General features: G+C 45.6%; 1 protein-coding gene across 2 annotated transcripts in view; it reads left to right on the top strand.

Annotated features, from left to right (window-relative positions):
* DIP2B (disco interacting protein 2 homolog B) overlaps positions 1-23,168 on the top strand; it is a 220,708-nt gene that overhangs the window by 115,698 nt on the left and 81,842 nt on the right. For both annotated transcript variants that reach the window (XM_056853964.1, XM_056853968.1), the window contains exons 3-4: positions 17,685-17,813; positions 21,946-22,071. In XM_056853964.1, coding sequence (XP_056709942.1) covers positions 17,685-17,813; positions 21,946-22,071 — 255 coding nt within the window. The remainder of the gene's footprint in view (positions 1-17,684; positions 17,814-21,945; positions 22,072-23,168) is intronic.

Here is a 23,168-nt window from a genome sequence, read left to right on the forward strand (position 1 = left end):
AATTCTCCTGTGAAAATTTCTGTTTAGAATCAGCGGGCAACAAGGAGCTGCCCAGTAGGTTTTAGTTGCCTGGGATCTTCCACTGGGTTGTGTGAGGCTACTAACTCTGTTGACATTTAAAGGTCAGCAAACTGACTGATATTTCACTTACAGTTATTACTACTATTACGGATGGTGTGTGGGGTGTCCAGGCTTGCCATTCTCCTTGCTTCTATTTCCTGCTGCTGTTCCTGTGGCTGGTGGGAGAAAAATAATGGGGGGAAATATCCCTCTGGCAACAGAGTGACATCACTCCTGTGGAAAATCAGGAAGAGATGGCAGTCCGCTCCAGAAATTGCTGGAAATGCTGTGGTTTTACCATAGTGTTTTCAGCTATTCTTATAAAGGCATGATGTCACTTCCAGTTTTTCCCGGGAAGTGACATCACACCTTTGCCTGATGACACCCCCATGCACCCTTCCTGTATTCTCCCTGCCACTTGCTGGTTGGCAAACCTAGGGGGTGTCATTTGAAATATTTGTCTCAGATGCAGGAATTTGTTCGGCAGGCTATGCTAGGCCCTCAACAAAAACAAAATTAAGTACTGGCTGCTGTCCTTGTCTAGCTGATATCCTTTTTTTAGTATTTATACAAAGATCATTGCAGCTGTCTTGTTGTTTCAATCAATACCAGTGATCCTTTGCCTCAAACATACCATGCAGACTCTTCCGGAAAGCAGTCATTATTGGATGGGTTGGGGAAGCTGCTAGTACTGATTTGGTTTGACATTTCTAACAGTGCTGAAGCTGTCCCTGTAGTTTTGTGGGCAAAGCTGTGTATAAGGTGCCCTTGAGCTGACCATACTTAAAACCTTTCTTGATTGTATTTCTGCCATAGCACTGTTGACCCTGCTGGTCTAAAAGTATAGCAAATAAGTACTTACTGCCATGAGTTGGTCTATCAGTTCTGCCTAGCAGATGGAATATTAAAGAGCTTGTAAATTTGGAAGTCTAGTTTAAGAGCAAATGGCCTACAGATTTAGGGCTTGAAATTTCTCCAGAGAAATTGAAAGGTATTTTGAAGTGGTTCTTAGTTTCAAACAGAGCTGGCATAAAATAATATACCAATGGTAGCTGACATCAGTAGGTTTTCAAGGACAAGTGGATGTAGTTTTAGAAATATAAAGAAGGCAATGCATGTTTTGTTCCCATTACCGTATATACTCGCGTATAAGCCGAGTTTTTCAGCCCAAAAAAAGGGCTGAAAAAGCCGGCCTCAGCTTATATGCGGGTCAGTACGGTAGAGGAGGGAGGGAGGGAGAGGGAGGAGTGAGGGGGGAACTTACCACCGCCGCCGCCATCGCCGCCGGGCGCGCCCAGCTCCCCCCGGCCAGGAGCGCCGTGGAAGGGCCTCCTGCGGCCGAGGGAAGGCCGCGCCTCCGCCGCCGCCGGGCGCACCCGGCTCCCCCCGGCCAGGAGCGCCCACTGCCGCAGCCTTCGCTGGGCCTGGAGCGGCCTAGGAGCGGCCTGCGGGGGGGGAGGGGTTATAAGCCGACCCTCGGCTTATACGCGGGTGCCTAATTTTTCCCCATTTTGGGGGAGAAATTAGGCATCTCGGCTTATACGCGGGTCGGCTTATACACGGGTATATACGGTATATCTTTGTTCTAGGCTTTAAAATTTCTGGTTCTTGAACCCCTGTGCAGTACCTCAGCAATGGACCTCTAACAGTTTTGATAAGCATAATAATGGCAACCAAAGGGATTTGCTTTACCATTGTTAGTAGAAGTGACAATTGCCAGAACTAGATGCTGGAAATAAAAAACAATTCCAGATTTTAAAATGAGATTGAATATGTTCTGGTTTGTAGTTGAAAGGGACAAATCAACAGTGTTGATGTACTTAGGAGCCAGACCAAAGTCAGAATTTTCATTACATTGGGTCAAGATTTCTGATCTTACAGAAGTAGTAGTTCAGGATGGATGCCAGCCCCAAACCATTTATTTACAGCTGTGTTAATTCTTGTTGAATCTGAACCCTTGAGTGGGTCTCTTTATTTTCTGTACTGCTCCCTCCCTTGATGTGGCTTGGGCTACCTTGCAGTTGAGCAGGATCAACATTTTAGCTGCTGTCCTTTGATTCAAAAGCTTCCAAAAGGGCATCTGGTCTCTTGCACACACCCATTTATGTGTTCAAGCACTCCTCTTTTGAGGAAGTAAAAACAATGATCTGTATGCCTTCTGTTTACTGCTGCCAATAGAAATCCATTTGCTTACATTTTCTGTAGAAGATGGTAAAACAGTTGTTGAATGGGGTTACTCCAAAGATAAGTTCTTGGGGGGATGAGTAGTGATTGCTGAAGTCTTTTGAGTCTACGTGTTGAAGTCTTAATAGCCTGTATTATCAGTGTCTCAGGCAAGAAAGGTATTTTTTCAAGTACATCATGCAATTAAGTGGGAAGCTATGTTCATACTTCAGGCTAACCCCAGATTTTGAGCAAATTGTCTAATGTTTGGATATAACGTTGTGAATGAGAATAGAGCTTTATATCAGGATGAGATATATTTCTCGGCTCAGAGGGACAAAGGGCATCTTCAGAATGGGTGTTTCCTTTTTCCTCTTTGCTCGGGAGGCAGGATTTAATATTTAAATTTTCCTTGACTACTGAGGGTAAACGCCCCCTGAAGCCAGTTCTATTTCCTGCCTTATTGGGAGAGCAGCCTCTAAGCAGCTCTCAGCTCAAGGAGAACAAATTTTTACTCTTATTCATTATCTATTCCTATCTATTCTTTCCTATACCTAAATTTCACATCTATATTTTCTGTACTTTTTCTATCTTAGATAGAAGGCTAAATAAATAAATAAATAAATAAATAAATAAAATTTCCCGCCAAAACAAGATGGCGGATCGGCAAGAAGACGATTATATCGCCTCAGCCGATTTGGACCCTAGCCTACTAACAGCTATACCGGGTCCTTCTGAACCCTCCACCAGTCAACCAGTTGACTCGGGGGTTAAAAATAAAAATAAAAACGGCTCAAGTGGCGGAGGCAGCGGCAAGCGCAAGAGGGTCGTCTCGACCAGCGGCAAGCGCGCTAAACGCCTCATAGACGCCGCCCGGCTCACAGGCGCTCCGAAAAGAAGCGGACGAGTTCCCGCAGCGGCTAGCGCCACGGAGATTACAGCGGTTCTTGCCGCTCCTCTGGTGCAGCAACTTCCAGGGGAGAAGCAGCAGGCTGGCGGCTCGCCTTTGCCTTCTACCGCTTCGTCCTATGGCGGCTCGCCTTTAGTGCAAGGACGTGAAGCGGCTGCGGAGACACCGGCTACCGGTAGGATTCCTCCCCCCCTGTTTCAAGATGGCGGGCTAGCTTTTCTTAGAGCGGAGCTTTCAGCTCTTATTAAAGATGCCTTCACAGAAGGCTTGAGAGCAGCCCAACCCCCCCCCTCCAATCTATCCCCAGCCCTCCTCAGCCATGGAAGCCCAGACATTGCAGGACTATACGTCCTTGGGTGCCCGTCCAAAACAAACAAGTGCTGGCAGTACTTACCTTGGGGACGGCAAGTGGCCTACTAAGGCGGCCCTAAAAGACACTTCAGCTCAGCAGGTTATGCAAGGGGAGGAGGGAGATGACTCCATGTCTGAAAGAGAGGAGGGCGAGTTCAGTTCGGATGGGGAAGACATAATTGAACAACCAAAACAGTCTAGAGTGTTTAACGCTGAGGAATTTCCTCTGCTATTGTCTAAAACCCTAGCAGCCCTTGATCTTTCAGATGACACTGACACTGCAAACACTCAAAGAAAAAAGGGGATGAAAGAATTCTTTCATATGCATGACATTCCAGACAAGGTGATACCTGTACCTGATTATTTCCTATCACTCATTAAGTCAGAATGGGAGAAACCAATGGCTTCAAAACAGTTCCCTGTAACATCAAAAAAGTTTTATAATGTAGATCAGGCCACCTCAGAAATGCTCAAGGTACCCCCGGTGGAAGCTCCGGTCACTACACTACATACTTCAGACACAGTCACTGAAGAGGGACAGGCATTGATCAGAGATCCTGCTGATAGAAAGGCAGAGTTGGCATGCAAAAAGTCACATGAGGCCTCAGCCCTGGCAATTAAGGCCTCGGTTACATCTGCTCTGGTGTCAAGAGCAGCAATTATCTGGGCCAGAAAATTGACTCAGATTATTCCTCAGGAGGAAAAACAGGCTTGTGAAGGTGTCTCTAGAATTCTAAGAGCTGTCTCCTTCCTGGCAGACTCTACCTTAGACACCATGGCTTATGCTGCCAGAGCTTTAGCTACCTCAGCCGCAGCTAGAAGAGCCTTATGGCTTCGCCCTTGGTCGGTGGAGCACCGGTCAAAGTCAGTCCTCATGGGCTATCCATATCAAGGAAAACGCCTATTTGGAGACAAATTAGATACCATCCTAGTGGAGACTAAAGATAAAAAGCAAGCCTTACCCAAGTCTCTTCACAAAGATTTTAAAAGCTCCTCCAATTCTACCAATTTTCGATCTTACCATACTCTCCAAAAATTCAGACCTGACCAACGCAGAAATCAATGGGGTCAAAACAATCAGTGGAGACAAAATCGTACTTCCTTTCGGAGAGGAGGTAGAGTCAATAGGAATTCAAAATTCTCCTCCTTTCAAAGTGACAAGGGGAATAAACCTGGACAACAGTCCAAACAGTGACGCCGACCTGCTGCCTGTGGGGGGCAGGCTCAGTCACTTTCATCCACAGTGGTTGACCCCTCATATAGACCTGTGGGTTCAAAACATAATACTTCAGGGATACCAAATAGAGTTCTCTCACATACCTACAGACAGACTTCAGATATCACCAACATCCAAGAACAAACAAAAAATACAAAGAACTTCAGAAGCGATACAACATCTAGTAGACATCAAAGTGATAGAGATAGTGCCTCCTTCGGAACGCTCATTGGGAATCTATTCAGTATTCTTCACCGTTCCCAAAACAGATGGGGGATGGCGGGCCATCCTAGATCTGAAGTTTCTGAACAGATTCATCCCATTGAGACGCTTCCGAATGGAGACACTGAAGTCAGTTTCAGAGGCATTGAGACCAATGGACTTTCTAACATCCATAGACCTCACCGAAACGTACCTACATATCCTCATTTATCCACAACATCGACGCTTTCTGAGGTTCCTCTTCCAAGGAATGCACTACCAATTCAGAGCCCTCCCCTTCAGGTTAACTTCCGCCCCAAGGGTATTCACCAAAGTGCTGGTTACTTTGGTGGCAGAATTACGCAAGGAGGGCATACGCATTCATCCCTACTTAGACGACATTCTGGTATGTGCAGATTCCATACAGCAAAGTCTACAACACACAAAACAAGTAGTAGAAAAATTGACAAGCCATGGCTTCCTAATCAATCACAAGAAGAGCAAGTTAACTCCTTCACAACATCTAAAACACTTAGGCATTCTCATAGACACTCAACAAAATAAACTCTTCCTGACGGAGGACAAGATCACTCTCATATCATCCCTAGCCAAGGCTGCATGCAATTCCAGGGTGTCCAAACTCATGGCTCTCACCAAGTTACAAGGGCACATGGTAGCTTGCATCCCCACCATACAATGGGCTCGTCTACACTCGAGGCCTCTACAATGGCTACTCAAACCCTATCAAAGGGACATTCAAAGGAAACGAGACATAAACATCCTCCTTCCCAGGGAAGTCAAACACAGTCTACAGTGGTGGTCACAAAGAAACAACCTTTCAAGGGGCCTCCGATTCATTTACCCGATACCAGAGCAAATTTACACGGACGCATGCACGACTGGGTGGGGAGCAACCTTTCACGAGCACATAGCCCAAGGCGATTGGAACCCCCAGGAACAAAAATTACACATAAACGTGTTAGAAATCAGAGCGATATACAGAGCTCTACAAAGCTTCACTCCACTAATCCTAAGAAAGGACATACTGATAAGAACGGACAATGTGGCCGCAAAGGCACATTTGAACAAACAGGGGGGCTCACGGTCATCAGCCCTACACAAGGAAGCACTGAAAATACTGAATTGGGCAGAAACCAACCTAACCTCACTACAGGCGGAACACATTCAGGGAGTCACGAATGTTCAAGCAGATTGGCTGAGCAGGGAGACAATAAACGAGGCAGAATGGTCCCTTCACCCGGACATATTTCAGCACATCACACAAAGGTTCGGGACACCTCAAATAGATCTATTTGCCTCAAAATCGAACCACCAACTACCCCGGTATTACTCCAGATTTGCACAACAGGGGGCGGAACAGACAGATGCACTAACGGCTCCTTGGCCCAGGGGAATGCTATACGCTTTCCCTCCACTCCCTCTCATACCAAGAGTACTGAGGAGGATAAAAACATTAAACGCACACGTCTTATTCGTAGCCCCTTACTGGCCCAGAAGGCCATGGTTTCTGAGTTTAATTCAAATGTCTCACAACAACTTCTGGAGACTTCCAGACAGACAGGACCTTCTGATACAGGGCCCAGTATGCCATCCCAATCCAGGATGGTACAAAATGACCGTATGGGTATTGAACGGAGGAGACTTTGCAACTTAGGTTACAGTGAGGACATAATTAATACCATCCAGGCTGCACGCAAACCTTCAACTCAAAGAATCTACAATTCTACATGGAAGGCCTTCACTAGGTGGTGCAGACGCAAAGGCTTTAACCCACTCAAACCTAGAACACTTGGCATCCTGTCCTTTTTACAGGAAGGTCAACAGATGGGCTTAGCCACTTCTACACTACACAGGCAATTAGCTTCCATAGCCACCATCATTCCAAGAGTGGCAGGTTATAAAATATCCAAACATCCTCACATTAAATTATTCTTTAGAGGCTTAAGCACCATCAATCCTCCAACAAAACACAGGTTCCCTACTTGGAGCCTGCACACAGTCTTGACAGCACTCACAAAACCCCCCTTCGAACCTCTTTCGAAGGTAGGGCTCAAATGGCTTAGGATGAAAGTGATATTTTTAACAGCCATAACATCGGCACGTAGAGTCTCAGAAATAGGTGCATTATCTATTCGCCCTGGTCTCATCACCTTCCACAAGGATAAGGTAGTACTCAGACACGATCACTCATTCTTACCTAAGTGCAATACAAAATTCCACAGAGATCAAGACATAGTTCTGCCCTCATTTTGTCCCAATCCTAAGACTCCAAAGGAAAAGACATGGCATACACTAGATGTAAGGAGGGCCATTCACATGTATATGTCCAGAACAGAAAGTTTCAGGACTTCAGAAGCCTTGTTCATTAACATATCACAGCCAAAGAGAGGTAAACCCATGTCAAGAGCTTCTATCAGTCGCACCATCTCATTGTGCATTAAGACAGCTTATAAGGAAAGCAAGCTACCAATACCGGGGGGCATTACTGCACATTCAGTTAGAAGTTCAGCAACTTCCACAGCCTTCGACAGGCAGGCTCCCATAGATGAAATTTGTAAGGCAGCCACGTGGTCGTCGGTGTCTACCTTTGTACGACACTATAAGATGAACCTATACTCATCTTCAGATGCAGCATTCGGCAGACGAGTGTTGCAAAGTATATTACAGGACGTCTAACCCACCCTGGGCGGGGACTGCTCTTGTATGTCCCATTCTGAAGATGCCCTTTGTCCCTCTGAGCCGAGAAAGAGCCTTGGCTACTTACCGTGAAGGCTTCTTCTGCTCAGAGGGACGAAGGGCATCTTGCCCTCCCAGACGTCTGCTTTATTTTCCTATTGTTCTTTACCATAGTTCATTACTACCAGTTACACTTAGACCTTAGTCTCGTTAAGACTACTCTAGACTCTCAGCGTCTTTTACTACTAATTGTTTATAACTTACTGATGACTTAAATGTTACAAGTTTTTTCTCAGTTACCTATATAAGGCTTGGAAAGTTTTTTAACTGGCTTCAGGGGGCGTTTACCCTCAGTAGTCAAGGAAAATTTAAATATTAAATCCTGCCTCCCGAGCAAAGAGGAAAAAGGAAACACCCATTCTGAAGATGCCCTTCGTCCCTCTGAGCAGAAGAAGCCTTCACGGTAAGTAGCCAAGGCTCTTTCTGAGCGTTGCACACTGTGCTAGACGCCTCTGCAAACCCAAATGGGCAGTTGTCTTCCTGGAGACTATCACCATAAGGATGTGCCTTTCTTTGCTTCTTGAAGGAATACTGCCATATCCTGGGTAAAATTGCCACTTAGCCGTCAAGATATTTATGAGCTTTGCCAGTGGGCCCGACAGAGCAACAAGGCCGTTATGTACTGGATTTTGTAGGGAGGTAAAATTATTAGGAACTAAAAGATTTTCATAAAACCCTAATGAAAATACTTATAAAAATCCATAGGAATCTGTGTTGTCTACCCAGTTGATCCCCCCGACTTCAGATGGTGAGAAATTCAGGACAGCAATCAGCACAGAGAAAATCGAACTTGGAGCAAAAACATTATCCATGTAACCCAGTGGTTCCCAAACTTTTCGGACCACCGCCCCCTTGGTTCCACAAACTCAATCCGAGAGTCCCCTACCTTATCCAACAACACAGTTGAAGGGGCCAACCTCTAGCGCCCCCCTGCTGTCCCCTTGCCTCTTACTGCCCCCCTAGGTAATCCCCCCCCCAGGAGGTGGTAGTGCCCACTTTGGGAACCACTGATTAACCAACCAAAATGTTGTAACATCGTGGTTCCCAAACTTTTTCAGGCCACTGCCCCCTTGGTTCCATAAACTCATCCCCAGTGCCCCCTACACTACCCTATAAAAGCATTATTCGAAATAGTGGTTAGCATGACTCACTAAGGAAGAAAATATCAATAAAATTCAAAACAGTAACAATTAATTGAACACCTGTTCAATATCAAATTAAAACTTTTCAGTTTAATTTATTCAACAAAATTGATAAACTTGATCCAGTGATACCAGCTTTCCAAAAAAAAAATCTGATAGTTTCCACCAGATTTGCCAGCATGGTGCCATAGCTTGATCTATTATAAATAAGTGAACAACATAGTTGAAGGGGCCTACCTCCAGCACCCCCCTGCCGCTCCCTTGCCTCTTAGTGTCCCCCTAGGTAATCCCCCCAGGGGACAGTACCACCCACTTTGGGAACCACTGGCATAACACATTGTACAATCTTTTCTTCAGAACTCTTCATTATACTGGATGTCTAAACCCAGAATGTGGGAGAATGTATCTTTCAGGTAATGGAGTTAAAGCCTCTGTCTGAATAATGTCCAGTAGGATGCATGGCGGATTTCCGAATAGAAAGCAGAAAGCTCAGTGCCAAACAAGAAGAGCACTGGAATGTTCTTTATTAGGAAGGCTGTTTGTGCCAGATATTAGGGAAGGGGCAGAGGAGGAGTCAGGCCCTAATTCCTAGACCTCTGTGTGGAATGTCAGACAGGTATGAAAGGATAAAGTGGTGCTGGCTTGGAGCATTTGGGAAGAAGATGCAGCAGTGGCAGCCTCTGACAGAAAATATAAAAGCCAGTGGTTGATCACATTTTTTTTCTGACTGCAAACAGAGCCCTGGCATTTGTTTTCTAGTGAACCATTTGACCAGGCAACACAGGAGGTTTAGTATTTTCTCTTACCATCTGCTGCCACAGCTCTAAATGTGTTGCACAAAACCCTTCTATCGTCAATCAAGTTGTACTCATCCTGATATAAGGAGTGCAAAGTTTCAAAAAAGGAATTGCAAAAGTCAAGCTTTGTATGAATTTGTCTGCTCTCTCAGGTTTTAATAGTCTGTACTATAATTTTCCCATTCTTGCTCAGTGGCAATTACCACCCCCAGCAAACAGCACTGCTATGCTACAAATAAATGTCTTATTCTCTGGGGTATTTCCGCCTAATTTTAGAACCATGTTATTTACCTATGAAAAGCAATATGCTCTCTTCTTTTCATGCAACATTGAGCTGATACCCAGCATGACTGCTAATTAGCAGCTTAAACGACAGTAGAAGAAAAACTATCATTAACAGTGCTGGGTTATGGACTGATAAGGCCTGAAGTAATTATGTGGGTATACTAGAGAGAGTAGTGCACATTTAACATGAAAATTACATACCAAAGATTATAATCTGGATGAAAAATGAATATGTAAGGAATGCTGTGTATATTTTTGTTCTATACAAGCACTGAAAAAAGTGCACAACATAGTACAGGGCATAGGCTTACATTCCTGGGAATTTCAGCTTTCATTTATACAAACAGCAAGTTTCTAGCCCTTATGGTAGCAAACATAAACTTGAAATGAATTGAGGCAATGTCTGCTGAAATCTTCCCTTATTCAGGGGTGTTGAATATTTCAACGTTTGTAAAGCTCAGCATGGATTCCTTTCCACCCCACCCCCACCACTAGCCAGTAGAACATTGTAAATTAAATCATGAAAAAAATTGTGCAAATTTGCATCATTTATATGTTGCAGGAGTTGTTCCCCTCTGAGGCAAGGACATCTTGGAAGATGTGGCTGATTTCCATTGCTGTCTGGGGAGGCAGGACTAAACTTCATATCCTGTCTCCCTTGGCAGGAGTCAGCTTGTTGGTATTCAGTTTCCGTCCTGCCTCTGAGGGGAGAGCAGCATAGCAGCAGAGTTTCGTGCTTATAGGCCTATAGGAAACTTTCTGTCTTAAAATTATTCAATTTATCTACAACTTCTATCCTATACTTATACCTACCTTATCTGTAGGCAGGGTTGTCTTCTCGCTCCCCAGCTTTTTGCCTACTATGTAAACAATATAGTTAGTTCGTTGAATGCACCGGATTTGCATCCTCCTAAACTGGAGGATAGGCATATTCATATATTGCTCTATACCAGGGGTCGGCAAACTCATTAGTCAAAAGAGCCAAATATCAACAGTACAACGATTGAGATTTCTTTTGAGAGCCAAATTTCTTAAACTATATAGGTAGGTACACTGTTTATTAACTTAATAAACTGTAATTAAAGTTTTAAGTCTTAATTAAACTATAGGTACACTGAATAAAACTTGATATCATACTTAATAGTGATCTTATTTATTGATAAAAATTAAATTGTAAGTCCCTGACATTTCCCCCTCCCCGTCCGGAGTCCTCGTCTGGAGGCCTGGTCTACTGCCATAAAAGCCTATTGGTAGACCTGACCTCCGGCTGAGTCCCATTGGGAGGCCAGGTCTACCCATTGGCTTTCTTGGCAGTAGACCTGGCCTCCGGAGGCCCATAGAAGCCAATTGGTAGACCTGGCCTCTGAAGGGGGACTTTTCCCCCATCCTCAGAGTCCAGGTCTACCGCCAAGAAAGCCAGTGGGTAGACATGGCCTCCCAATGGGACTCAGCCGGAGGCCAGGTCTACCAAAGGAAGCCTGCCCCGCCCAACAGCTGATAGGCAGGGGGGGCAGGAACCACCAAGCCACCCGCCCAGCAATTGCGCGGCTAGAGGGGAGGGGAGGCTTTAGCCTCCCAACCATTGAGGGCAAGGGAAAGGGGGACCCGGCCATTTTCCATGGTGTGGGGGGGGAGAGACAGCGCACCCGCTCGCCCGCGCTCTCTCTCTCTCAGGCGCGCTGGCTTCGCAGTCGGCTGCCAGCGCAAACGGGCGCAAGAGCAGGGGCTCCAAACCAAGTTCAGAGAGCCGCACTCAACGGGCCAAAGAGCCGCATGCGGCTCTGGAGCCGCAGTTTTGAGACCCCTGCTCTATACCGATGATGCGGTAATTTTTTCAAGAACCCCAGTTGGTCTAAGGAGGGCGCTTATGAGAGTGGCAATGTTTTGCGAGAAGGAACGCTTGATGATTAACTGCGACAAAACAAAAGTAATGGCCTTTGGTAGACGTCCTAAATATAGGAGGTGGAGCATTAATGGCCACATGCTGGAACAGGTAACCCAATATAAATATCTCAGAATGACAATCCAGGCATCTGGTTCCAAGTTGGCCCATAATATCCATGTAGCCAATTTGGGGGAAAGATCAGCTCAATTAATCATCAATTTCCTCTGGACCAGAGGGGCACATTATATTCCAGCAGCACTTAAACTTCATCAGGCAAAAACCCTAGCACAAATGCTATATGGAACACAACTCGATTCTCCCATTGAATGTGTGCAATCCAAGTTCCTTAGAGCCGCCCTACAATTGCCAAGATGTGTTCCAAATGCTTTGATCCGTTTGGAAACTGGCATGGTGAAGGTGGAGGCAAGGATTGTCCTGTCCTTGATTTATCTCTGGCTGAAAATTAACTTCAACCCTAAGGGTCTTCTCCCACTGATGATTTGTGACACCTTTAGGTCAAAATGGGAGATAGCTATAGAAGACAAATTAAATAACTTGGGTTTTTTCACCCCTAGCACTACTTCAGTTAGGGTGGGAACAAGCTAAATTAATTATAACCCAAAGGATTAAAGACATCGAGAGACAAGCAGATTTAGCAAGGCACCCCTCTATTTATGGCACCCCTCCATTCTAAATACATCCTAGCACCAGCAGTCTATCTCCACTATTTAGAGATAAATAATTATAGAAGGGCCTTTACCCTGGCCAGGTGTGCAGTCTTACCATCTGCTATGCTAGAGGGGAAATTTAAGAAGATACCCTGGGAGGAGAGATTCTGCCCCTGCAAATCAGGGGATTTAGAAACTATTGAGCATGTCCTCCTGAACTGCAATTTTTATACGTTACACCGTTCAAAGTTTATTGAGCCCCTCTTATCAAGTATGGGATCTGACAGGACAGGAGAAAGGATTGAGGCGCTCCTACAAGGGGATAATCCTTTAATCACTCTTCAGGTTGTGAAATTTTGCACGGCAGCAATGAAAATTCGATGCCATAGAACAGTCTCTTAGCCCAATTGACAGATGTGTCTCTGTTGTGATTTTTTACTTTTAAGTGTTATAAGACTCGGACTGTAATTTTTTGCTTGTAAGAGTATTTTAGTCCATGTTTCCTGTTTTATCTTGTTTTATCTGGCTAAGGGCCGCAAATAAATTTATCTACCTTATCTGTACCTAATTCTAGTTCTAATACTAAGTCTACCTATTTCTTTAATCTCCTTTAGTTTAGTTCTGAGAGACACATCTGAAACATGTACAGGGAAGCCCATTATCCTATTGTCAGGCCTGCTCTCTGCGTTTAGGGATAATTTTGGTTTCTCACAGATGCTCTGCTTTGCTCAAGGATTGTTTTCCTAACGACTGCATTCATCTCTGGCTTTGAAGCTCGTGGGAGCCTAGCCCGTTGGACTGAGGGGTTTCCATGCCAACCTTTGCTATCTTGATATGGCCTGTTACTCCATATAGTCTACTGTATGTCCCTTTTGCCCCATTCCTGCCTTTTTATCGTTGCAAGCTCTGTATACCTATATGATCTCCATTAAAGTCAACTCTTCTTTGGATTACCTGTCTGCGAGTGTTGCTTGTGAGAGTGCATCGGAACAAGTGCTTACAGGGTCTAGAAGGGACTTCTAACGGTTGCAACAGTCCAGGGGTTTCCCTTGGGATCGTTTGACAGTGGCACAGACTGGGCAACTGTGGATGAACGAGTCTACGTCGGCACGCATGCCCGCCCACCAAAATTGCCTGCGTAATAAGTGGAACGTTTTCAGAAATCCAAAGTGCCCCGCGGTTTTGGCTCCATGGGCTAGTTGCAGGACTTCTCTTCACGGTACAATCTGTAATCGGTTGGGATCCACCCTCTACCCACAAACAGGTGCAGCAATTTCTAGGTTTTGCCAACTTCTATCGAGGGTTCATTCCCAATTTCGCTCAAGTGGCACTCCCAATCACTGATCTACTAAAGACTAAGGGAAAGGGAGCTTCAGCCATGTTGCCCACAGCAAAAATCCAATGGACTCCCCAGTGCCAAACCGCTTTCCAAACCCTTAAGCAACTGTTCACCTCCGAACCTGTGCTAAAGCATCCTGATCCTGAACACATGTTTATAGTACAAGTAGATGCTTCCGACGTGGCCATGGAAGGTGCTCTTTTGCAACAGGATACAGATGGTTTATTACACCCCTGCGTTTATTTCTCTAAAAAATTCGCTCACTCACAACTGAACTGGCCTGTCAGGGCTCACCTGTAGTCCCGTCGATTGCTCCGTGATGCCCGCGCCCTGCTCTCTCCACCCCTCCTCCTTCCCTCACTCTTACTTCTCTTGTCCGTCCCTTCTCGTCCTGACCTCGGCCCCCGGGGCTAGCTTTGCTTCGCCTCAGACTTCCGAGTTTCAGAGACCGCTCGTCTCTCTTCGTCACTCGTGGCTTCTTCGGGGACAGACCACCCAGTCACCGTGGTCGTCTCCTACGCCCGTCTCCTCCTCGGCCAGCAAACTAACCCCCTCTTTAACCTTTTCCCTGCAGAACCTGTCCCACCCACCAATTAACATCAGTCACCCGCTTTCCCCCCTTCAGGTGTTGTATCCTCACACCTGTCTGACTTTTCTTTTCCTCCGATCCCTCTCTATTCTCCTGATTAACCCCTTGGTTCCCCTTGACCTCTCCGGCAGACGCTTCCACTTACCTACTGACTGCCTTTTCTTTGTCTTGTAATTCCCTGTCTTCCCTCCCATCTACTCTCCCCTGCGGTTCGCCCCTCTCTCACGGCTCCTGTCCCTTCTCTCTTGGTGGTTCCCCCTCCCGAGATCCCAAGTGGGCCTCGGCGCCCAAAGTGCCGGGCGTGGCACATGGCCCATCTGGGAAAAGGAGGCAGCTGCTCACTATTTGGAGGCAGTTCCTTGAGGGCTCTAAGGTCCCCTTTGAGGTCTGGACAGATCACAAAAACCTAGAGGCGCTCACTGTCCGCGAAACAACTACGCTGGGCTGACTTCTTCGCCCAATTCCGTTTCGTGCTTAAGCATGTCCCCGGTAAACAAAATGTACTTTCAGATGCCCTATCTCGACTTCCCCAGTATCCTGCTAAGGCAGACCGCCCCACCGAATCGCTCTTCTCCCCTGCGCACAGAGGGGTGCTCCCTACACTGGCAGTCCAAACCAGATCCCAGACCCAACTCCGCTCCCATTCTGTGCCGGTCGACATGGACGCTCGAGGGGGGGGAAACGCCACCCATACCTTGAATCCGACTCCCTCGCCTGCTCCATCCACTCCTCCGGCACCCGGAAGCCAGAACGAGCCACTTGCGCAACCCCCCTCTTCACCCCCGAACTCTGCCCCCGCTCAGCCTGACCATGTCCCGCCTACCTCTCAGGGTAAGATGGATCTGCCTATTTCTTTCCTAGACTCCATTCCCACTGTCAAGCAGAACTCTCTGCTCACCTACTTCCCCCTTTTCTGCTAGAACGGGGGGTTGTTGGTACAGAGACTCGAAACTGTATGTGCCTACGGGGTTACGAAGAGAAGTCCTGCAACTAGCCCATGGAGCCAAAACCGCGGGGCACTTTGGATTTCTGAAAACGCTCCACTTATTACACAGGCAATTTTGGTGGGCGGGCATGCGTGCCGACGTAGACTCATTCATCCGCAGTTGCCCAGTCTGTGCCACTGTCAAACGATCCCAAGGGAAACCCCCTGGACTGTTGCAACCGGTAGAAGTCCCTTCTAGACCCTGGGAAGTAATCGCTATGGATTTCATGACTGATCTTCCTCTCAGTGAAGGAAAGACTGTTTTGTGGGTTATTACCGACTTGTTCTCTAAACAGGTACATCTCGTTCTGTGCGCTGGTATTCCCTCCGCCCCAAAGTTGGCCCGCCTCTTTGTGTCACGTCTTCCGACTACATTCGTTTCTGCGCAATATTGTGAGCGACCGCGGAAGTAGTTATGTTGCAAAATTTTGGAAGGCTTTTCTCAAACTGGTTGGGGTGGAACAGGGTCTCTCTAGTGCTTTCCACCCCCAGACTGATGGGCAAACTGAACGTGTTAATGCGGTGTTGGAATGTTATCTCCGTTGCTATGTGAATTATCACCAAGATGATTGGGTTGAGTTGTTGCCTTTTGCTGAGTATGCTTATAACAATGCTGTACATCAATCCACAGGTTTCAGTCCGTTTCAAACAGTATATGGCCAGGACTTTAGTCCTATTGGCCATGTCGATGTTTCGGGGGAGGAGGGTGGCAAAGATGTGGCAGCTTGGGTGGATGCAATTCACACCACCTGGCCCTGGCTAGTGAAAAATCTTGAATGAGCTAAACGTAAATACAAGGCTCAAGCTGTCAAACACCGGTGTCCTAGCCAAGGCTTTAAAGTGGGAGAGTTGGTCTACCTATCCACCAAAAACCTCCGGTCCACCCGCCCATGTAATAAACTCAGTGCCAAATACGTGGGTCCCTATCCCATTTCTCGGATCATTAACCCGGTAACCGTGGAACTGTCTCTTCCAAAGACTCTGAGACGCATCCATCCAGTTTTCCATGTGAGCCTCTTAAAACCTCATGTTGCCTCCCCAGAGTGGCATCCCGACCCGCTTCTGGAGCAGTCAGTGATGGTGGGGGGGGGGGAGCATTTCGAAGTTGCTAAGATCCTGGACTCCCGTATTCGTCACGGCTCCCTCCAGCCGTTGGAAGCACTTCCCCCCTGCCTATGATGAATGGGTTCGTTCACGTGATGTCTCCGCCCCTCACCTGGTGCGTGCCTTCCATACCGCCTACCCCCACAAACCAACCCCCTTGCTGGACGGGAGGGGGCCCTAAGGGGAGCAGAATATCAGGCCTGCTCTCTGTGTTTAGGGATAGTTTTGGTTTCTCACAGATGCTCTGCTTTGCTCAAGGATTGTTTTCCTAACGACTGCATTCCTCTCTGGCTTTGAAGCTCGTGGGAGCCTGGCCCGTTGGACTGAGGGGTTTCCATGCCAACCTGTGCTATCTTGATATGACCTGTTACTCCATATAGTCTACTGTGTGTCCCTTTTGCCCCATTCCTGCCTTTTTATCGGTCCAAGCTCTGTATACCTATATGATCTCCATTAAAGTCAACTCTTCTTTGGATTACCTGTCTGCGAGTGTTGCTTGTGAGAGTGCATCGGGAACAAGTGCTTACACCTATGCAGAACCTGACAAACAGGATGATCAATAGATTCTGAAATCACTGAGATCCAAATAGCAAGAGTAGCTGTGAAATTATTTTGAAATTGAATATCTGAATTGCGCAAATGTATATGTATTGTACTGCTGGGCAGCAGTACAACACATCTAGGGTCACAGGCATCCATGGGATTTTCTCACATTCATGCTGCAGACATCCTCTAGATGTTCCATGTATTCAACCCTTTTAAAAGCCACTATTGAAGAAAATGCCACAAATAGACCCACTTGTGCAAGGCTTGGCCTGAAGGATTTAGCTGGCTGTCAGTTCCCAAATTTCAGCAGGTAACATTCAGAGGTCTCTTGTTATTACATGAGCAATTGGGGGTGGAAAGTGCCATTAAGTCGCAGCTGACTTATGGTGACCCCAGAGGGGTTTTCAAGGCAAGAGACATTCAGGGGTGATTTGCTATTTCCTGCCTATGCATAACAACCCTAGTCTTCCTTGGTGGCCTCTCATCCAAGTACTAAGCAGGGCTGATCGTGCTTAGCTTCCAAGATCTGATGACATCAGGCTAGCATGGACTACCCAGGTCAGGGCCATGGGGAATTAGCAGAGATCAGTAGAGATCCTTGTCACTGGCCAAAAGAGGTTTCCCTTATTTATTTTGGCTTTTAAAAAATGGTATATTATATATATGCTTTTAAAATTTTCCCACAGGGGTTGATCCAGGTTTGCAAAAGGAACCACGAAATCAGACACCTGCTCCTTCTGCAGCTCCAGCATCCTCCTCCTCCAAGTATCACCGAACACGCTCTGGGGGAGCCAGAGATGAGCGCTATCGGTCTGGTAAGGATGCTTCATATTCATTTAGCAAGCACAGTATTTTGCTGCTGCTGTTATAGGAAAGGCCTGTACACTTTCTGTTTCAGGCATCTAGAACATATGAGAGCCGTTTGAGGCAGGAGTTAAAATGTTTGGCAAGAACCAAGGATCCTGAGTCTACTTTGAAGCTTACCAGCTGACCTTGGCCCAGCCCTACTCTCTCAGTCTAACTGACTTCATATGGTGATTGTAAGGATAAAATGGAGAAAGGGGTCCTGAACTCTTTGGAGAACAGGCAGATCAAATAAACAATAAGTACCTCGCTAAAAGGCCCAGCCAGGTATATCTCCATAGACTTGACTAAATAATACACAAGAAGTTTGGGTGTGAATGTGCACGCATGCATTCTCACCTCTCACTTCCTTCAGTCCTGTCTTCAGTGTTTTCAACATCTGATTGGAGTTCAGCTTTTTCCTGTCCAGTCCTTCCTTTTAACAGTCCCTTCATCTCTCTTTTACAATTGGGATTTGAACTAGGCTCTGTGCTTTGCCTTACAAGCATTGCATTAGAGTCAGATCTCTCATTCTGTCCTTTCTAGAGCTGCAGGTTCCAAAAGAGAAGGAAGTTTTACAAGGGCTCCCTCTTTTTTTAAGTTTAAGTGTTTTGATAAATTAAAGCTGTTAGAAGAGCTACTACCACAGGTCTGTGAGGTGTAGAATCTAACTCAGGCGTCCCCAGCATGCTGCCGATGGGTACCACAGCACCCAATACACCTTTCTCAGTGCCCACCAAGAGTTTTTAGAACATGGGTGGGGCCAGGTGAGGCTTTTGCCAGCAAGGCTTCTGGTGGGCCTTTGGACATTTGATGGACTCTGCAGATTTTAAAAAATGTTGTTTTGGCAGCAGCTGCCGCCACAGCACAAGGATCTTCTATGTGACTGAAGATAAGCTGCAGTAGCCATTTCATGGCTGACTTTGCCTCTTGTGGCAGCCATTTTGTGACTGTGCCCACCAAGCGTTGTCAAAATTCCGAAGGTACCCACAGGCACATAAAGGTTGGGGATGCCTGGTGTAACACGTTTGGTTTGGGTACAAGAAATTTATGTTCAAGTCCCTGCACAGCCATGAAGGATAGCTGGGTGACTTTGTGCCACTCCTTATACTGTACTGTAAGGTGTCCCACAGGGTTGTTGCAACAATAAATCAAACTATGTGTTTTACTACTTGTAATGACAATTGTGCCTTGTTGCATGTCTTCCAGTGTGGTTAAGAGTGGTGGGCTCTAATCTGGAGAACTGGGTTTGATTCCCCAGTCCTCCACATGAGCGATGGACTCCTACACATGTAGCCAGCTGGGTGACCTTGGGCTAGTCACAGGTCTCTCTGAATTCTCTCAGCCCCACCTACCTCACAAGGTGTCTGTTGTGGGGAGGGGAAGGGAAGGAGATTGTAAGCCGGTTTGATTCTTCTTAAAAGGTAGAGAAAGTCGGTGTATAAAAACCAACTCTTCCTCTTTTTCTTCTTCCTTTTCCACTTTGGGAATGGTGTCACACCTAAGGTTGCAAGTAACCTGGAGGAAAAAATGTCCAGTGTTCTTAATGTGTCCAAAGGGGCAGTTGAAGCTTTTAATGGCACAGAGGTAAATAACTTCACTCAGTAATTAACAGCCCAGTATGCCTCTATTAAAGGGGCAGGACTTCTTTTTCAGGCTGTTGGTAACCCAAGTCACACCCCAGGCTTTATTTTATTAGATTAGGTATGCCTCTTTTGCTTTTTACAAAATCGTAGGGCTTTCTTTTTGTACCAGCTTTCTGTTTTATGGAATGATGCTTGGTAACAGCAGTTTTCAATTCAGAAAATTTCTGGGTGCAGCTTTTATAAGGTTTTGAAGTGACTCAGTGCTCCATAATGCAGTAAGCAGTAGGCCTGTGGATGGCTTTGACCATTCACCACAACTGACTCATGCTCCTTCCATTGTTGTTTCTGGGTCTTATGTGAAATGGGGATGGGGGTGATAGGTGTATACTCCCAATGACAAGAGGTGTGTTCTTTCTTGCACAGACAGAAAGTGCATCTTGGCAGGGAGGAATGTTCCATCTGCCTTCCTTACAGGAGAACCAGCAGTGGAAGAAGTGTTAGCAAACATCAAACAACCACACCGAGCCTTCAGATCTAAGGAGGCATTTTTGTGTTTTGTCAAAGATGTTCTTTTTCTTCTAAATAACCACCTACATGAATCTGAGTCCAGATGCCACTGCTGAGCCAAGCCAGCAGAGGGCTCAGAAGAAGAGTTTTTGAAAATGTCTCCCTCAACATACTGGTCATTCTTTACTCTCAAAATGTGCCCTCGTCTTGACTATTTTTTTTTAAGATGCAGGACCTGTGGGATTAGTTATAAGTGGGGCCTTCATGCTTTCTGTAGCTGCTCCATTCTTGCTGCAAGTAAGTATCTGAGCTCTTTATACAGAACAATCAGCTCAGCAACACTTAAAATATAAAAAAGCTCTAGATTCAGGAAGAGCTCATTCATTAGGGGCTGCTCTGACTAGGGGTAGGGAGTTCAGTATTGTTGAGATGTGTCCAGATTTTCCCTTGGGAAATACTGGTAGGTGGATTCTGCTTAAAACTCACAGTCTAAATGGTGAGCATGCTTGAAGTTGGAAAGGAACTTTCTACTATTCTGTGGCTTAGCTTGTTTCTGTTACTCATCTTTGCTTTTCAGGTGGCTTTCTGTGATCTTGCTTTGCCTTCCTGGTACACAGAGTTCTACATACTCACAGTCAATCATTGCCACTTAAACTTTCCATTTTGAATTTTAATTAGTTTTTCTGCATTTGTTCAAATGGAGTAGGAGATAGAAAGTCACAAGCTGGTCTGACCCTGCAGGAGAATTCATTTTCACCCACAAATGGTGCTTTCCATACAAGCATTTTCCTATCTTATTTTCCATGTTAAGATAACCTACTGGCCCCATATGTTCCCTCTTATTATGCTCCAAAAAAAGAAGTGATTCTTGAATTTAATGAATCATGTTGCATTTGTTTCATTTGTGGCACTGAACTATATCATCTGACCAGATGAGTCATGTTCAGTAGGTGGCACTTACGCGTGAAGTGTTTTTTTTTTGCTTGACCTCCTGCAGGCTCATTCCCCTAGTCTTTGTCAGATTGCTGAAACTGCCCTTGTGGATTACTCTATTCAAACTTGTGCTTGATGCTGTTGAACTGACAAAACTGAAGCAGGCCAGAACCTGTGGTGAGAAGACTTTCAAAGACTTTCATTATGAGAAGGATATGTCTTTTAAAAAGGCAGATGAGCAGTTTGGAGTCATAAGAACATAAGAAAAGCCATGCTGGATCAGACCAAGGTCCATCAAGTCCAGCAGTCTGTTCATTCAGTGGCCAACCAGGTGCCTCTAGGAAGCCCACAAACAAGATGACTGCAGCAGCACCATCCTGCCTGTGTTCCAAGCACCTAATATAATAGGCATGCATCATGACTAGTATTCATTTTGACTAGTAGGGATAGCCCTCTCCTCCATGAACATGTCCACTCCCCTCTTAAAGCCGTCCAAGTTGGCAGCCATCACCACATCCTGGGGCAGGGAGTTCTACAATTTAACTATGCATTGTGTGAAGATATACTTTTATCTATTTTGAATCTCTCTCTCACACACCCAGCTTTAGCAGATGACCCCATGTTCTAGTATTATGAGAGAGGGAGAAAAGTGTCTCTCTTTCCACTCTCTCCATACCATGCATAATTTTATAGACCTCTTTCATGTCTCCCCCTAACTGCCTTCTCCCCTAGCTAAGCAGCCCTAAGCGTTTTACCTGCTCTTCATAGGGCAGTTGGTCTAGCATTCTGATCATTTTGGTTGCTCATTTCTGCACCTTCTCAAGTTCTGCAACATCCTTTTTTAGGTGTGGTGACCAGAACTGTACACAGTATTCGACAGTCTGGGATGGTACTACTGTGGCCAGTGTACAACATTTGCAAACATACCTAGCACCATTATGTCTCAGTTGCTCTGTGCCCAGCATTTGTGATAATAGCTATAGAAGAGTAACTAAATTGGAGCCTTGCTATTGTGCTTTTTATCCTCCTAACAGCCGCAATTCTGATGTACTTACCTGTTCTTATTTCCATTTGTTAGACATCCACACAGAGGCAGTGCAAGCAGCATTGGCAAAACACAAGGAACAGAAGATGGCCCTGCCCATGCCAACCAAAAGACGGTCCACATTTGTACAGTCTCCCGCTGATACCTGCACCCCTCCAGGTTAGAGTTCAACCAGCACCTGTTTGACTTCATGATGGAAAAGTTAAAGTTAGAATCAGGTCTCTCTCCCCCCACCCTTTATCATGTCTACGTCTCATATCCAGTGGTTCTTTTTATAATAATAGCTGTTCTGAAAACGTTTATGTTGATGTTTACATTTAATAGAGCAACTTAGCTTCATGGAGTCTGGGGGGATTGTTTGCTTACTCTTTGCTTTTTCATCTTGATCTGTAATTTAACTCTAAAGGAGCTGAAACTTGCATACAGGTGCTGAGCATGAAGAATTTACAACTGACAGTTATCAGTTCATTACTAGACTTCTTATGAGTATCGGATGTTAAATGTATCGTGAAGTATAATAAGAATGAGTATTCAGAGTTGATTTCTCTTACCCCTACACTTATCAAAACAAAGAATCCTAGAGTTGGAAAGGGGTCTTACAGGCCATCTAGACCAGCCTCTTGGTCAACTGAGACATTTGAAAGCTAGCTGGATGTAACCATGCCAGTTGTAGATATCTTGTGTTAGATTGCAGAGTTTTTATATCACTGAGTTTGGCTTCCGGGCAGAATTGGATCTTGGCTCCTGTCTCTTAAAATAAACAAGGCCATTGCTCCTTTGGTTGGCATGGCATAGCTATATAGTGGTTTTAATCCATAAGTAGAATCACCTGGAGTGTTACCTGTATGCTTAGATCCTCAGTAAACAAAACTGATCAGATTGCTATGTTACAGACCTCAGTGTGTTGGCTATGAAATATTAACTAATGCACGTCTCATTTTCTCAGGCTGCACCATGGGTAAAGTGACGAGTTGTACAAAAGCAGTTTCACAGCTGAGATAGTGTGTGCTGGTGTTAAGGATGCTGTAATTCCTGGATGTTGCAATTTGCATTTTATTTATTTGCTTGTTTATTTATTTTTGCTCTTCCTGGTTGAGTTTCAGTACTGACACCAGAAAAACAACTGGTTTTATTTGCAAGTCAAACAAACTTTGCATTGCAGTGGCTTTATGAATAAGCTGCCCTGCCTTTTAGCAGAACTCTTGCTGTATAGGACACTGAGCTACTGAAAGTGCAAATAACTGCCAAATATTCAA

This window comes from Euleptes europaea, chromosome 1 (genome assembly GCF_029931775.1).
Source record: "Euleptes europaea isolate rEulEur1 chromosome 1, rEulEur1.hap1, whole genome shotgun sequence".
NCBI classification, from domain to species: domain Eukaryota; kingdom Metazoa; phylum Chordata; class Lepidosauria; order Squamata; family Sphaerodactylidae; genus Euleptes; species Euleptes europaea.